This window comes from Macaca mulatta, chromosome 5, assembly GCF_049350105.2.
Source record: "Macaca mulatta isolate MMU2019108-1 chromosome 5, T2T-MMU8v2.0, whole genome shotgun sequence".
In the NCBI taxonomy this organism is placed as follows: Eukaryota; Metazoa; Chordata; class Mammalia; order Primates; family Cercopithecidae; genus Macaca; species Macaca mulatta.
Window position 1 is genome coordinate 134,273,418 of NC_133410.1, and position 16,403 is coordinate 134,289,820.

The 16,403-nt window shown below is 36.3% G+C and overlaps 1 protein-coding gene across 2 annotated transcripts in view; it reads left to right on the forward strand.

Annotated features, from left to right (window-relative positions):
- The window catches only part of FAT4 (FAT atypical cadherin 4), a 187,188-nt gene extending 179,993 nt beyond the window's left edge, over nucleotides 1–7,195 (forward strand). Inside the window, exons 16-17 of one of the 2 annotated variants that reach the window (XM_015139182.3) lie at nucleotides 1,596–1,857; nucleotides 4,174–7,195. In XM_015139182.3, coding sequence (XP_014994668.3) covers nucleotides 1,596–1,857; nucleotides 4,174–6,038 — 2,127 coding nt within the window. In that variant the 3' untranslated portion in view covers nucleotides 6,039–7,195. Of the gene's footprint in view, nucleotides 1–1,595; nucleotides 1,858–4,170 lie in introns of both variants that reach the window. The other variant, XM_015139181.3, reaches the window with a different exon arrangement.
- The last annotated feature ends 9,208 nt before the right edge of the window (nucleotides 7,196–16,403 follow it).

Below are 16,403 nucleotides of genomic sequence, written 5' to 3' on the forward strand. Positions count from 1 at the left end.
TTTTATACAACTGGCAGCACAGTAGGCTTGCTTACACCTGTATCCCCACAATAAGTAATTTGTGCTATGACATTACAATGGCTCTTGGGTCACTAGGCGATAATAATTTTTCAGCTCCTGTGGTTCATCATTGACTGTTTATGAATAAATAAAATGAAGCAAAGATTAGCATGACGTTTTAAAAGTGAGGAATTATATAAGTGTTAAGTACAGTACTGCCAGGGAGAAGGAAAACATTAAGAATGTTATAATGGGAACTTATATTCTTATCCACCCCAATTTGTGATATATTCCAAGTTCTCTCTCATCAAAAATTATTGAATAAAAGGATGACATGATGAAATCAATTAGGAAGAAAGAGCTGGGAGGAGGCTTTTCCTATTTTTTTTTCAAAAAGGACTCTAGCTATAACCAAAGCTAGTTTTTACTCTGTGTTGCTGTTTTTACTCTGTGTCATGAGATGTTGCCCATTTGATGAAATGTTATTGTCATTTAGCTAGAATTTTCTGTGTTTTTTTTTTAGTTTGATTCTGAAATATATTATTATCTGGAAAAATTGCTTTAATAAAATATTACTATATGAATAACATATGTAAATGTGTTAGACGTCTTTTCCATAAAGTACAAATGAACTGATTTTTAGTTTTACCAGATGTGTTTGTTGCATGTAGAAATAGCATTTGATCTGAGTGACAAAATAAACTGATCCATCTTTTCATTCCCGTTATTTGAAGAACAGTGCCACTGCATCCCCCTGCCAACACACCAGCTCTGTCTGGCAGTGGTAACGGGATATGCTCCCTGAACCAAATGTTCATCTTGCCTCATAAATTATCTCATTTTCTAAAATGGTCTGCTCAGGATACTGGAAACTCAGTAGCTGGAAACTGGAGCGGGAGCACCCTGTTACCCAATGTTCTCCTGGACAAAATAAAATAAACCAAATATCCCTTAGATAAATTGTAAAAGACAGCCAAAGTGAAGGCTTGCCCAGACACCTCATTAAGGCTTCACTCTTTGTTCATCATAGTTTTTGATCTCAATAAACGATATAAACAATAGGCATCATTTTTTCCTAAAATTTGTGTGTAAAAGATGAGAGGTAAAACAATTGTTTTCATCTTTATTTTTCAACTATGCTTCCTTTTTAGCTGAGCATTGCTTTTTCTTTTTGCAAGTGGTTTTCACAATTTTTTAGTACTGTGGGCCTTTTACTAAACAAATCAGCATAACACACTCCAATGGCAGGTTGTCACTGGAATACAAATAATTTAAAAAGGTATAATTTAGTTATCTTAAAATGGGCATTTGCCCCTTTATTATTTCAATTGTGTTCTGGAAAATAATTCATTGTGTTTTGAGAAATTAGGTATACATACAAGAATACTTTGAAAACCATTGAAACTATTAAATATAAAAGTGTATGTTGACTAAAATTGTAGGGACAAGGTGTGTAAGTACATTCTAATACAACCAGATTCTTCAGCTCTTGTATCTGCTGTAGATTGGTCAAAAATTTAAGTTTAGTTTTATTAATGATTTTGATTTAAGCATACCATATTTTAATTGCATATTATTTATGATATGTTTTACAGATTAAGAATGGCAAAGTACATTTTACATCTGATGCAGGAATCGCTGGGAAAGTGGAGAGAAATATTCCTGAAGTGTATGTTGCAGATGGCCACTGGCATACTTTTCTAATTGGGAAAAATGGAACAGCCACAGTATTGTCTGTCGACAGAATATATAACAGAGATATTATCCACCCTACTCAGGACTTCGGTGGCCTTGATGTGCTTACTATATCACTTGGAGGAATTCCACCCAATCAAGCACATCGAGACGCCCAAACAGGTAAATGCTTATGTTAAGTAGAGTCACAAGGGAAGTAAAATTGTTCTTCAAAAAGTAATTGTTTTTTTCTTGTGGCATGAGTAGCTGAAATCTACATATTTAGCATGAATCTCATATACAGTACAATTTCATTCAATAAAATTTATGCTTAAAAAAGTAGTTTGATGTCTGATAATATCAATTATAAATATCCTAAGAATGTCATAACTATCTTCAGAAAGTTTGTAATAAACTATTAGCCACCACTTTCTCTAGCAGCTTGCATATTTCTTACCAAGGTTGTAATTCAGTCCATAGTGTGTTGACGCTTTGCTTGTCCACCAAGCATTTTGTATACATTTGTTCATTTATTTATTCATTCACAGCCACTCTCTTCATAGACCATTAATGGAGACAAACATTAATCAGATTCTTACACAAGTAACTGCATTATTCTAATGTGTGATAAATAATACAAATGAAGAATGTAGAATTCTAAAATACAGTGAAAAAACAGAAAGGAAAGGAAGGGGAATTTTGCTGTGGCATTGACATTTATACATAAATCTGAGTGATAAGGAGGAGGATAGAAGTGTATGAAAGGTTAATTTATGTTGACAGGAATTTTTTTAAAGAAATAGTTTAAGTCAAAGTTATAGAACACAGCACACTGGGGGTGAATGTCATAGGTAAATGATGAAGTTGGAGAATGAAGCAACTTCCTAACTATGTTGCAGTTTTGTTCTTATCTACAGAGCAATGAGAAGTTATTGAAAACTTTAATCACAGTAGGATCAAGTTAGATATGCAATAATATTACAGATCATTCAGGCTACAACATGGAGAATGAATTGGAGGAAGGCACGAGTGGATCTATAGAAATGAGGTGGGATCTGGGCAAGATGTCTTGTGAGCTCCTACTAGTGTGGTGACTGAGGAGTTAGAAAGAAATGGATAAGCAAGAAGTACTCTGGGAACTATAATCAACCAAACTGTTAGTGATTATGGTAAAATTCAAGGAGGTTTCTACCTCTCAACTCAAAGAAGAGTAGGTCAGCAAGAGAGGAAACTGCAGAACCCTGTGAAAGCAGCATATCTCTGAGAAATATTAGATTTGGTTTGGGACATTTTGGGTTTGAAACATCTTTGAGAAAATCCTTTGGATGGATGGGCTGGAAATCAGAAATAGACTTTAGCTGGAAATATGTATTTAAGAGTGATCAGTGTCAAGCAGGTAACTTAAGTACTGGACATGGATGTGATCATCTAACATGAGGGTGTAGAGTGAAAAGAAAGCCTGGGACCTCATCTTGATTAACCCTAAGAGTTACTGGTTATAGATAGAGGAGAATAAGTCAGAAAAGGAGACAAAGTAATAGGAAGAAAATCAGGAATATAGGAACAAAAGGAAAAGATGTCACAAAAGTACATGGTAAAACATATCAAGAATGAGAATGTCACTATGGTAGAACGATGCATTAAATAAGAGGAAAAAATGCATGTGAGAGTAATAGATTTAAGGCATAAAAGTTAAAGTCCAGGTCCTAAGTCTTTCATATATGTTGATTATAGAATGTTGTGAGAAAACAAGCCAATGGAAATTATGCTTTTTTGGTAGAGTCAAAATAGATTGTTGGGCCATGAGATAGGAATATCAGCAGTGCTAGCACACTCAAGTGTAATGAAGTGTTTCTTAACTTTGTATTTTATCTTTATCATTCCCCTAAGGAGACACTTAATATAGTCTAAACTTTGCCATCCCCAAGTCTAAAATGTTACCACCAGAGTTATGTTTTTATCTTCCCTTTCGAGGCCCACAGACCATTGTAATAGCTAAGATTTTTTTCTTTTGTTCCCCAAGAACCTATGTTCCACACCTTTGGTGCATTATCACCTTCAATGGGAATGCATGATTTAGTAGTTGAAATCATTGGCCTATTTCATGTTCTTTACAAGTTTTAAAACATACATTTTATTTGTATGTATGCAATTTTTGGTATATGGAATGTACGAAGGAAGGGAATTGATAAATAAACAAATGAGTAAGTAAAAGAAAATTCAGCCTGCCCAAGTCATTCATAAATCTTCAGAATGAGTGAGATTCAAGCAATCTGCCCCATGTTTGGTCACGGTAATCTTACGTCCCTTGCTAATGTATATTAAGATGCACAGCTTAATTACCTTTCAGCTGGACGATGACTGAGACTGAGGTTCTATATTCATATGAGGTGATTGTGGAGCTTCTCTTTACAAGATGTCAGCAGTGTATTATAAGCTTTTTTTTTTTTTTTTTTTTTTTTCTGTAAAAAGCCTTACTGCTGCTTCTTCTCCCAGCAGGTTTTGATGGCTGCATTGCTTCTATGTGGTATGGTGGAGAAAGTCTTCCTTTCAGCGGGAAGCATAGCTTGGCCTCCATCTCAAAAACAGATCCCTCGGTGAAGATTGGCTGCCGTGGCCCGAACATTTGTGCCAGCAACCCCTGCTGGGGTGATTTGCTGTGCATTAATCAGTGGTATGCCTACAGGTGTGTCCCTCCTGGAGACTGTGCCTCCCACCCGTGCCAGAATGGTGGCAGCTGTGAGCCAGGCCTGCACTCTGGCTTCACCTGTAGCTGCCCAGACTCGCACACAGGAAGGACCTGTGAGATGGTGGTGGCCTGTCTTGGCGTCCTCTGTCCTCAGGGGAAGGTGTGCAAAGCTGGAAGTCCTGCAGGGCATGTCTGTGTTCTGAGTCAGGGCCCTGAAGAGATCTCCCTGCCTTTGTGGGCTGTGCCTGCCATCGTGGGCAGCTGCGCAACCGTCTTGGCCCTCCTGGTCCTGAGCCTTATCCTGTGTAACCAGTGCAGGGGGAAGAAGGCCAAAAATCCCAAAGAGGAGAAGAAACCGAAGGAGAAGAAGAAAAAGGGAAGTGAGAATGTTGCTTTTGATGACCCCGACAATATCCCTCCCTACGGGGATGACATGACTGTGAGGAAGCAGCCTGAAGGAAACCCAAAACCAGATATCATTGAAAGGGAAAACCCCTACCTTATCTATGATGAAACTGATATTCCTCACAACTCAGAAACCATCCCCAGTGCCCCTTTGGCATCTCCAGAGCAGGAGATAGAGCACTATGACATTGACAATGCCAGCAGCATCGCCCCTTCGGATGCTGACATCATCCAACACTACAAGCAATTCCGCAGCCACACACCAAAATTTTCAATCCAGAGGCACAGTCCTCTAGGTTTTGCAAGGCAATCCCCCATGCCCTTAGGAGCAAGCAGTTTGACTTACCAGCCTTCATATGGTCAAGGTTTGAGAACCAGCTCCCTAAGCCACTCAGCATGCCCAACTCCCAACCCTCTGTCTCGACACAGTCCAGCCCCTTTCTCCAAATCTTCTACATTCTATAGAAACAGCCCAGCAAGGGAATTGCATCTTCCCATAAGGGATGGTAATACTTTGGAAATGCATGGTGACACCTGCCAACCTGGCATTTTCAACTATGCCACAAGGCTGGGAAGGAGAAGCAAGAGTCCTCAGGCCATGGCATCACATGGTTCTAGACCAGGGAGTCGCCTAAAGCAGCCAATTGGGCAGATTCCTCTGGAATCTTCTCCTCCAGTTGGACTCTCTATTGAGGAAGTGGAGAGGCTCAACACACCTCGCCCTAGAAACCCAAGTATCTGCAGTGCAGACCATGGGAGGTCTTCTTCAGAGGAGGACTGCAGAAGGCCACTGTCTAGAACAAGGAATCCAGCCGATGGCATTCCAGCTCCAGAATCCTCTTCTGATAGTGACTCCCATGAATCTTTCACTTGCTCAGAAATGGAATATGACAGGGAGAAGCCAATGGTATATACTTCCAGGATGCCCAAATTATCTCAAGTCAATGAATCTGATGCAGATGATGAAGATAATTACGGAGCAAGACTTAAGCCTCGAAGGTACCACGGCCGCAGGGCCGAGGGAGGACCTGTGGGCACCCAGGCAGCGGCACCAGGCGCTGCTGACAACACACTGCCCATAAAGCTAGGGCAGCAAGCAGGTACTTTCAACTGGGACAACCTTTTGAACTGGGGCCCTGGCTTTGGCCATTATGTAGATGTTTTTAAAGATTTGGCATCTCTTCCAGAAAAAGCAGCAGCAAATGAAGAAGGCAAAGCTGGGACAACCAAGCCAGTCCCCAAAGATGGGGAAGCAGAACAGTATGTGTGAAGTTTATGTACTGGCACTATAAAAATATAAAAACAAGAAATGCTCAAACCATTGTAAACTTGCCGACTAGGTTGGGTCACATTTGAAAAACAGGCCAGTACGGACTATTGGTGGAGGGAAAACTTTAAAAATAATAACCACAATGCTGCTGAAACAGACTCACAACAACTCTTAATTTAAACATGTGTGGTTGAATTTATTTCCCTGCATGCATTGTGTTTTGTAACTAGTTATGTGGCATGCAGCATTTGGAAAATTTTTCTTATTTACCGGTGTTTGATTTGTGATTTTTAAAAATTGATACCTTTACCATTGCAGAAAAGAACTTGTGCTTTCCCAGTGGCGTATGTGTATTGTTTCCATTGTATTATTATAATTATGTTTTACATTGCAAGATTCTTGATGTTAAACCAATCCTTGTAAAGTGTAGAAAGGAACCCTCCTATCGTGGAATGAAAGATTAAGTATATTAACACTTTTCAGAATGATAGTTTCCGTATTTGATGTTGCTCAGAAATGTCTGAGTATTTGAGTAAGTTTTACATGACAGTGGGTACTAAAATTAAGTCATTTTGTTCAGCACTTTAATGCTTTCTTATAGAATTGTCTAAAACTCCTGGATCCTTGAGCAAGTGATTATGGTCTCCTGACTTTCATGAGGCTTCCATTAGGAACAGAATGATTGCATGTTGTCCCCAGAACACTGCCACCTTGCTATGCGAATGATGTTCTCAGCAGCACTTAGGACACTCTTAAACGTTATTTATTGAAAAAAATTTTCTATGCTTTTAATAGTTTAAAGAATTGACCTAAGGAAAGCCTATGATTGGACTTATTTTCCAACCAGATAACATTTACTCTAAGTACCCAGTTTTTATAATTTATATGAAATGAGATTTCAACACTTACTTTCTGTCATTTTGTAGATCATTTTTTTTAATACTGTGTAAAAACTTTTTTTACACCTAAACTGTGTTTTTGATACTGATATTTTCCTATGCTGAATAGTTTTCTTACTTTCAGGGAAGGTAAGAAAATACTTTTTTTATATTTGTTACTTATGTAACATTCATATTTTTCACATTTTGATATTTGTAACATACTGTATGCTTTCTACTTGTAAATGTCAACAATAGAATTAAAATATTTATTTAAAATATTTTGTATTCATAGTGTAATATTAATTTTTATCTTTCTATATTCTTTGTATGCCCAATTGAGAATAGTCTCTACTTGTCAATAGGGTATGGCTACTTGAACTGTATATGAGCAACATCATTTTCTTTTTAAAAAATGTGAATATGGATCATTGCCAGAACAGGTATTTCAAAGTCACTTTAGTGCATTCCTACATGTCAGAGTTCTTAGGTTTCCCTAGAGTATAATGAGTCTAGACTAGGTTGATCTTAGGGGACTGACTTTGTTATGAAACTGTTTTAAGCATTCTGGCAATAAATGTTTGGAAATTCCCAGTAGAATGTGTTTACTGAAGACCAGCTTTAGATCAGTCTTATAGCCGTAGAAGCAGCAATGAATTAAAGCTAATTATGGAAAAATGTCTGGGTCTGATTTTCTCCAAGGACCCAGCCCAAAATTCTCTAAGTCCAAGGGTGGGTAGAAAGAATGATAGCGAAAGCTCCACTCTACATATGTGTCTTTAATTTATTGATTACTCTGCTGCATAATTCTAAAGAAACTGTACATGCTGTCTTAGCCAAGACAAACCTCTGTTTTCAGGAGTCAGAGTTACATCTTAAATAACAGGATTTTTAAAAATTACCTCACAATCTCAGAACATATTTAATTAAATATCAGCCCCAAACCTAATATTCATTGAGAATACTCTCCTTTAATACTGACTGTACCATATTGAATAGGAATTTTAACAATATGTATATTAACACCCACACATTGAGGTATATGCCAGAATTATTTTGTTATTTAATAATGTTGACATTATTATTTTTTGGTTTCAGATTAGGAAGTATAATGTGAATTTAATCTAAATCATGATATTCCTTTAGGTTGAAACACTGAATGTAAGATAATGATTGGATCTTCTCTTTTTTTGTCACCTGTGATGAGCCAACATGTTTTAGTATTTCTCTATGAATTTTATAAGTTTATTCTCCAAATATGGAAACATGTTCATTGCTTTGTGTAACTCAAAACAGAATACAGTTTAAAAAAAACTCTGAAGCATCTCAATGTCCTCAAGAATATAAACTCTATAATTTAGAACAGAGCTAAGTGTAAGATGATAAACATGATTATAGCTAAGAGTAAAGGGGGAGGAACTTGGTGCCAAGCTTACTCTTATTCTCTAAGAATTCTTTGTGAGATAGAGAATTACTATTCCCTTGACTAATCAATCCCAGTTTAGGAACATGATAGGATTCTCATAGGACAATTTCTAGTCATTGGTTCTTCTTGGAAATCTGTTCTACTGAAGCAAGGCCAATATTTATATTAAAATAAATCAGAAATCTATGAAACGAAGGTCTCATTTTAAAATGGACAGTAGGCCGGGCACAGTGGCTCAAGCCTGTAATCCCAGCACTTTGGGAGGCCGAGACGGGCGGATCACGAGGTCAGGAGATCGAGACCATCCTGGCTAACACGGTGAAACCCCGTCTCTACTAAAAAAATACAAAAACTAGCCGGGCGAGGTGGCGGGTGCCTGTAGTCCCAGCTACTTGGGAGGCTGAGGCAGGAGAATGGCGTAAACCTAAATATTGAAGTGACATATGGTGTACTATGAGGAAGAGGGATTATAGGCAAATTAACAGATTTGCAATCCCCACAAATGAATAGTGGTAGTTACTTGCACGTTCACACATAAAATTATGACCTGAGAATTTTAATCCATCCCCTGTCAAGTTTTATTGGATATCCTGGAATACAGTTGCTCTACTCTGTAGAGGCCAGAGCAACTCCATTTTGGATGCTCATCTCCCATGTTGGCTTCTGATTAACCTCGGTTCTGGGAATGCCTATAATATTTCCAGTTTATCTATAATTCCTTGTGTAAGAGCTTGTACTAACTGTAAATCCTGACCTTAGGCAGATTCACATAGCAGTCTTGCATTTCCATGAGGGGTCAACTTCAATTGTCCTACACGTTTCTTTCCTATGATATATAATGCCCGGACTGGGGGTTAATGGTGCAGAGATCCGCCATTTTGTCTCTCCACTGCCTGAGGCACAAGCACGGCTTCTGTTCGTAAGTCCCCACCTAATGATTCTTTCTGAGCAACTGGATATGTCAGATTCTTTCTTCAACCTCTCAGATTTTGAGGGTAGGGTTGCATAGACTGACTCACTGTAGAACAGACTTCTTTAGGCTTTTCTGCATCTGTGTTGTGGGGAAAATATTACTTTCTTTCAGGTGCATATTGAAAATACCCTTGCAGTTATGCTGTCATAACTGCATGTGATCACCCATGTGAACAAGGAGTGGCAGCATGACACAGGACTACTTTGCTTACTGAGTTCTATTACTGAGTTCTAAGGAGTACATTATTGTTGCTTTCAATGTCATCTCTAGAATTTTCTAAATTAGTTGATATTATCAATAGCTTAAGATCAATTAAAATCACTTTATGAAAATGGAAGCTGTTCTGCCAGTGGATAGCCTTTTTTTTTTTTCTTATCAAACTTGCTTTCACTTTACTCTAAAAAGAAAAAAAAAAAAAATGAAAAGAAAATGGAGCAGCAGAAGTTCCTGGAGTGCCACTCCCCATTGCATGTTGCTAACAAAATACTTACCAATACCAAGGCTGATGAGAAATAGAACTGGCTTACACTATTGAAAGTCATGTCCTGTATAGATATGTTATTTATAAGTGAAATAGAATATATCGCCAAGTGACTATTACTTCCAGGCATTCCATCTCAGAACAAATCACTATTGTCAAGCAAATGCATTTTTATTTTACTAAAATTTAATATTATGGTAAAAGACAACTGTGAAAAGTGAAAATATTTTTTAAATTGTGGATAAATACAGCAATGCAATTATTCTTTTCCTATGCTATGTCATAGATGCCATTTTAAAGGATTAACATTTCAAAATGACTGAAATTACCTTCACTTAGGAAAATAAACCTAGAAATAAAATACACTTTACACATTATTAGGCCATTCAATGTGAAGTAAAACTTTAAAGACTTTGATTAATCTAGTATATGTCCCTTAAAATATTTTAAATGAAATGCCATATTATTAATAATTTACATGTCTATTACTACTGAGCCAGCCAGCAGTTTTATGGCTTTTTCAGTCCAAGTGTTATATGTCAGTGTTACACATGAATTCTACATTTTTTTATTTATTCTTAATGAGGGAAAAGAAAGTAGGATCTAATAAATTTGGGTACATACAGTTTTGGTACCTACAAATACATATCAAAGATTGAATCCTAAGAAAACCTATGCATCTCTGATAATCATTGCAAATAAATATATTCTGACCTAAAGGCCGTGAAGTAAAATAATCTTTTTTTTTTTTTTTTTTTTGAGACAGAGTCTTGCTGTGTCACCCATGTTGGAGTGCAGTGGCGCGATCTTGGCTCACTGAGAGCCCGCCTCCTGGGTTCACGCCATTTCCCTGCCTCAGCCTCCAAGTACCTGGGATTACAGGTGCCCACCACCACGCCCAGCTAATGTTTTTTGTAGTTTTAGTAGAGATGGGTTTTCACCTTGTTAGCCAGGATGGTCTTGATCTCCTGACCTCGTGATGCACCCACCTCGGCCTCCCAAAGTGCTGGGATTAATTACAGGCGTGAGCCACCGCCCCTGGCCATGAAATAGAATAATCTTTAACAGAGAAATATATTAAAATACAAAGAAATTTAGTGTCTTGGATTAAAATTTGATCACAGACATAATTCATGCCCTTTACACGTCAAGTACTCCTCTAGGTCATGGAATAAAGTAGTGAAAAACAGGCATAACACTTGTATTAATGGAATTTACATTCTAGTAGAGGAGATAAATAAATATAGTACTAATTATGTAGTGTAGTATCTAGTGGAGGCAAGTGCTAGCAAGCCAACTAAAACAGGCTAGGGGTAAGAGGTTGACTTGAGAATGTGTATGCTAGTTTGAATCAGATAATCAGAAAGACCTTTCTGGGGAGGAAACATTTGAGCAGAAAGCTGAATGAGGCAGGTGAGTGAGCCCTGGACATATGTGTGACACTTTCTCAGGCAGAGAGAGTGACATGGAGAAGCTTAGATTTGAACAGTTCATGTTAGAGAAACAGCAAGAGAATCAATTAGGCTACATAGTTGTCAACATATTAGCAAAGACTGCCCCACAAAAAGCTTAAGGATAAATGTATGTAAAGAATATTTCAAAACTGGCCTAGAAACAGAATTACTGTTGAAGTAACTCTCCCAATGCAAAGTAAATCCTAAGAAGGTGGACATGCATTCATTTTGCCCTGATGGTTAAGATCCATGTATAATCAAGGCAACTAAGGGTTGCCCATATAGCTGTTAATGAGGTTATTTTGTTGTTGCTGTTTATCATGAGTATAGTTACCTAAATCTTTGCATCACTAATGCACTTTTCAAAGTATGCTAGAATTTCAGTAAGTATCCATGTGAAGTGTACTGAAATAGAATTAATATATAAATACATATTTTTGGCATTGACCATGAAAAGGCTTGGGGAAGTCTTTTTATTCACTGTATAATGTGTATATGTTTAACCCATAGTTGTGTCATGATTCACACAATTCTGAAAATGTGTAATTGACATCTATATATAATATAAAGACTTCATATTTATGAAAGGAATATGTCGAATTAATGACAGATTCATCAAATCCTCGTATAGTGTATGATATATTCAAAATAGACATATTTGTGAGAGACTCTCCATATCTGTTGAAATGGAAAGACCCACAGAACGTTTTAAAACACACTGCCTAAAGGCAGATGATTTTCAGGTGGTCTATTTGAATACTTCTAACTTTATTAGTTTATGAATCAGCTTGCCAAACTCCCAAATCAGGTTGCAAAATACAAAATACAGTCATCATGGTATTCTGTCAAAAAGTTGGGATTTCAATCTATGTACCATTCTAGCCCAAATAAAATTACCTACAATGTACAAAGTTCTTTGGCAATGTCACTGAGTTCCCCATTTCAAATTGAAAACATATTTCATGTGGTACAAATGCTGATCAAAATAAGATTCTGTTTTGCCAGAGCAGTCTTCTCACTCAAACCATCCTTCCCCTACTCTGTTTGCACAGTTCTGGGCCAGAATGTTGCTGAAAACATTTGTTGATCCTTGATTTTTAAGTAAAAAATTAAAACACTCTAAGAAAATACCCTTTTAGAGAATGGTATGATTGAGACAAAGAGCAGCATAACCTATGCCAAAAATGTGTAAATTCTTTTATAGCTATGAGTCTGAGAAAACAGAAAGATACCATATAATGAATCTGGAGTAATGCTACGCAGAATGTCAGATGACTCTTTATGGAAAACTGATGAATTTGAGAAATGACTTTGGATAAAAAAAGTGAAAAGAGAATTGTCCTGTTTTCCTTTGGCAGAATCATCATTAAGAAACTTCGATTGACATCATATACTATGTAACAGAAAATTATGTCTTAAAAATATGTTATCTAATCCAGGCAAAAAGCCTACTGTAGCACATGATGCAAAGACTGATACATAGATCATGGGAGTGAACCTAAAAAATATTTTTTTTTCTTTTAAGCTTTATCGACAGCAAGCATTAGATAGTGTTCTAAGAAAGAAGATGGTTTTGCTTTTCATTATTATAGGACAGAATAGGTTGGTATATTGTTATTTGAAATTATCTTATGCAGCTTCAGATCAAGGACAGAATAAGCCCAAGAAATGCTCAATAGATTTTAAAGCACAATTATTTATGATTCATAGTTTTCTATTCTAATTAGAGTACAATTCCTGGCTACTAAACATTTAATAGTCACTTTTAAACAGATACTTGTTGAACATTACATGATAAAAAAAAAAAAACCTTATGAGTTAGCCTGTAAGTCTTGGTATTGCATCCACTTTTTAAATTTGCTCAACACCGGAGCTTTGTGCCAAGCACCACAGAGATTTAGATAAGTGAGAGATGACTCTTGCCTTCAAGAAGTTTGCAGTTTTTGGTGACTAGACTTTCCCTTTTCCAAAGTACTTTAAGATTTGCATAGCTCTGTCTTCAAAGAATTATTTAAATTTGTCTGAGGTATTCATATGAATGTGTGCTCCACATGCAGTCTTCTGAACAATCAATTATTTCCCAAGCTTTGGTAATCTACTAAATTTTCAAAAGAAACGAAATAATAGGTTTAGTGTGATTTAAAGAACATTTTGGGCATTTTACTAATATTTTTCTGCAGTTCCTGCATTGTATAATTATGTAAGGCAATTAAAATTATTGTATTTAAAGCTATTACCATGAACTGACTACTATCAGGTTTGTTCAACCATGTGCTCCTTACTTTGAAGCTGGTTCAATTGGTTTTGGAAATACACTTTTTCACAAAATTGGTGTCATCTCTAGTAAAAAGAGTATGAGGTTATCCAGATTGATCATGTTCTGCTGAGTTTGCAGTAAATAGAGCTGAAGCTTAGTTTGGGTAAAATTACTGAATAATTACTTCTGACAGTTGTCTAGCTATCCTCAGAGTTCCTTTGCCTTCCAATTTCATTGCTTTTAATTTTCCACTTTAATTTCCTAGCACTCATTCAAATTCTTATAGGACTCATTTGTGGCTATATTTTGTGGAAAGGAGACATTCGAAACTCTGAAGGGGAAAAAAAAAGACACAACAAAATGACATGTTTTTCTGATATTTTTGTTTTTCTAACCATATATTTTTCTGATTATTCTGCTGAAACTGAATAAAATATCTCTATGTGTCCGAGTTTTGTTGTAAATTTCCTCTATAATATTCAACATAATTTCATATTACATCTTAAGACTTTCATTTAAGCAAATTGCACAACTCCTAAAAGGTGCTTCATTGAGGCCAGGTGCAGTGGCTCATGCCTGTAATCCCAGCACTTTGGGAGACTGAGGCAGGCGGATCACCTGAGGTCAGGAGTTCGAGACCAGCCTGGCTAACATGGTGAAACCCTGTTTGTACTAAAAATACAAAAAATTGGACAGTCATGGTGGCACGCATCTGTAATCCCAGCTACTCAGGAGGCTGATGCAGGAGAATCGCTTGAACCCGGGAGGTGGAGGTTGCAGTAAGCCGAGATTGCACCATCATACTCTAGCCTGGGCAACAAGAGCAAAACTCCATCTCAAAAACAAACAAACAAACAAACAAATGAAAGGTGCTGCATTGAGCAGTTGGCAAAAATACTTTATGGACTCCATAATTATCACGAGATAATTGGAAATAGAATCTTATGTTATCATAATATACATATTATTATTATCACTAATGTCTAAACCAAATTAAATGCACATTTAGATATTAAATTCCGCTAAATACATTTTAGAATAGCAATCCATTGTTACATTTTTTGATAGTATTAATCAGATAACTTAGCTTTATTTCATGGTAATACCATCCTTAAATTTTGTTTAATAAGTAGCAAATTCCAATAACAAAGTTAAAAACTGTAATAATTTTATTAATAACACTGTATAATAAAGACAACACACAAAATAGTGAATGGGGTGTCCATGGCTGCCTGAAGAAAGGAAGCATTTTGCCTGTAATATCAAACATGGAGGACTTCTTGAAAATACTAAAGATTTTGGCTTTCATAACATGTCCTAGTAAAGTTGTTCAACTTTTGGAATAATTGAGAGTTGGGGGGGCAATTTCAGAGACCAGTACCAAAAAAAAAAAAAAAAGAATTTCAAATTTTATTAAGATGAACTCTTTAACATTCTCTTAAAATTATTTTTTTAGAATATCAGTATTTAGACAAGATTAGTCAATAAAAGAAAATAAAGTTAACAGTATATTTAACAGTTTAGATTCATATCCTATGATGGCAACTATTTGATATCACATGTAGACAAATATACACATATAAACACAGCATATGATGACATTATCTTTTAAATCAAAGCTTCTTGAGTATTATTGACAATTTGATGGTATTGAAAGTTGTAAAAATATTCTAATATTCTTAAAACAAAGACAAAATGAATTTGCATTTAGTATACTAATTGTTGTCTTAGTTCCAAAAGGATGCATTGTGATTCTGGGATTTGGCACAAGGGAAGAAAAAGGAGGAAGTTACTGATAAGGATGGTTAAAGAAGTCCCCTCTGCAGAGTGAGTATTGAAGCTGAGATTTAGAAGAGGAGTTGGCCAGGTAGAGAGCTGGGAAAGAGCATCTTTCACAGAGGGAAGGGAATGAGCAAAGCCACCACAGTGAGAAGAGTCACTGTCTTCCAGAAACTAAAAAGGGCCAAGGTGTTTGAAACATGGTGAGCAAATGAGAGAGCAGCTGAAAATGAGGACAGAGGAGAAGTAACGTTTGAATCATACACACAGCATTCAAATGTGATGAGGCATGTGGATATTATTCTTAACTGTGATGAATGTTCTTTACAAAACAGACCATTGAATCTCAACTACATTTTTAGTTGCTTCAAGTCACATTTAGCAAAAATCTACGCAGATATAAGGTTTGTTAAGAGAGACTTGTGGCATTATACTCACAAAATATGTAACAGGCATAAATCAAGGTTATTTATATATATCTGTTTTGAAGTATGAGCACCAGGAACTCTTACTGCAAGCATCTTTCTTTGACGCACTCAATGAATATTCATGAAGCATTTAATTTGTGTAATCTACAACACTATCAAATTCCTCACCTAAATAAGAAATTAGTATCTAACACTCGGTTTCTATTATAACATTTTATAGATGTGTTAAGTTAAAACATACCTATGAAATTATATTTAATTGTCAATTGGCATTTGTAATTTAATTTGTTTCAATAGTTGAAATACATTATCTCTTAACAATTGCAATAGACATGCCAACGTGGTAGCTAAAATCTGGACAAATAACTCATACAATTCACTATAAGCTGTTTCTTTGATATGCAATTCTTAGCCATTACTCTTTGAGCCTGTCGTACTACTGTCATTATTATCATTATTTGTGACCCTGCCTTTTGCATTCCGCATCATTACACATTCTTTGGTTCAAAGTGGAGAACTAATGTCTTCCTGCTTCAAGTGAAGCTGTCTTGTCAGCTCTTTATACTTCTCTGCAGTCTTAAAGCTGAGCTAATGTTTGATGCTTGCCCTCACTGCTGGCAGCTAACCTGTTTCTTCCCCTCTTATGACAGCTGCCTAACCCTCCCTGTCATCCATTCTCTACACACATT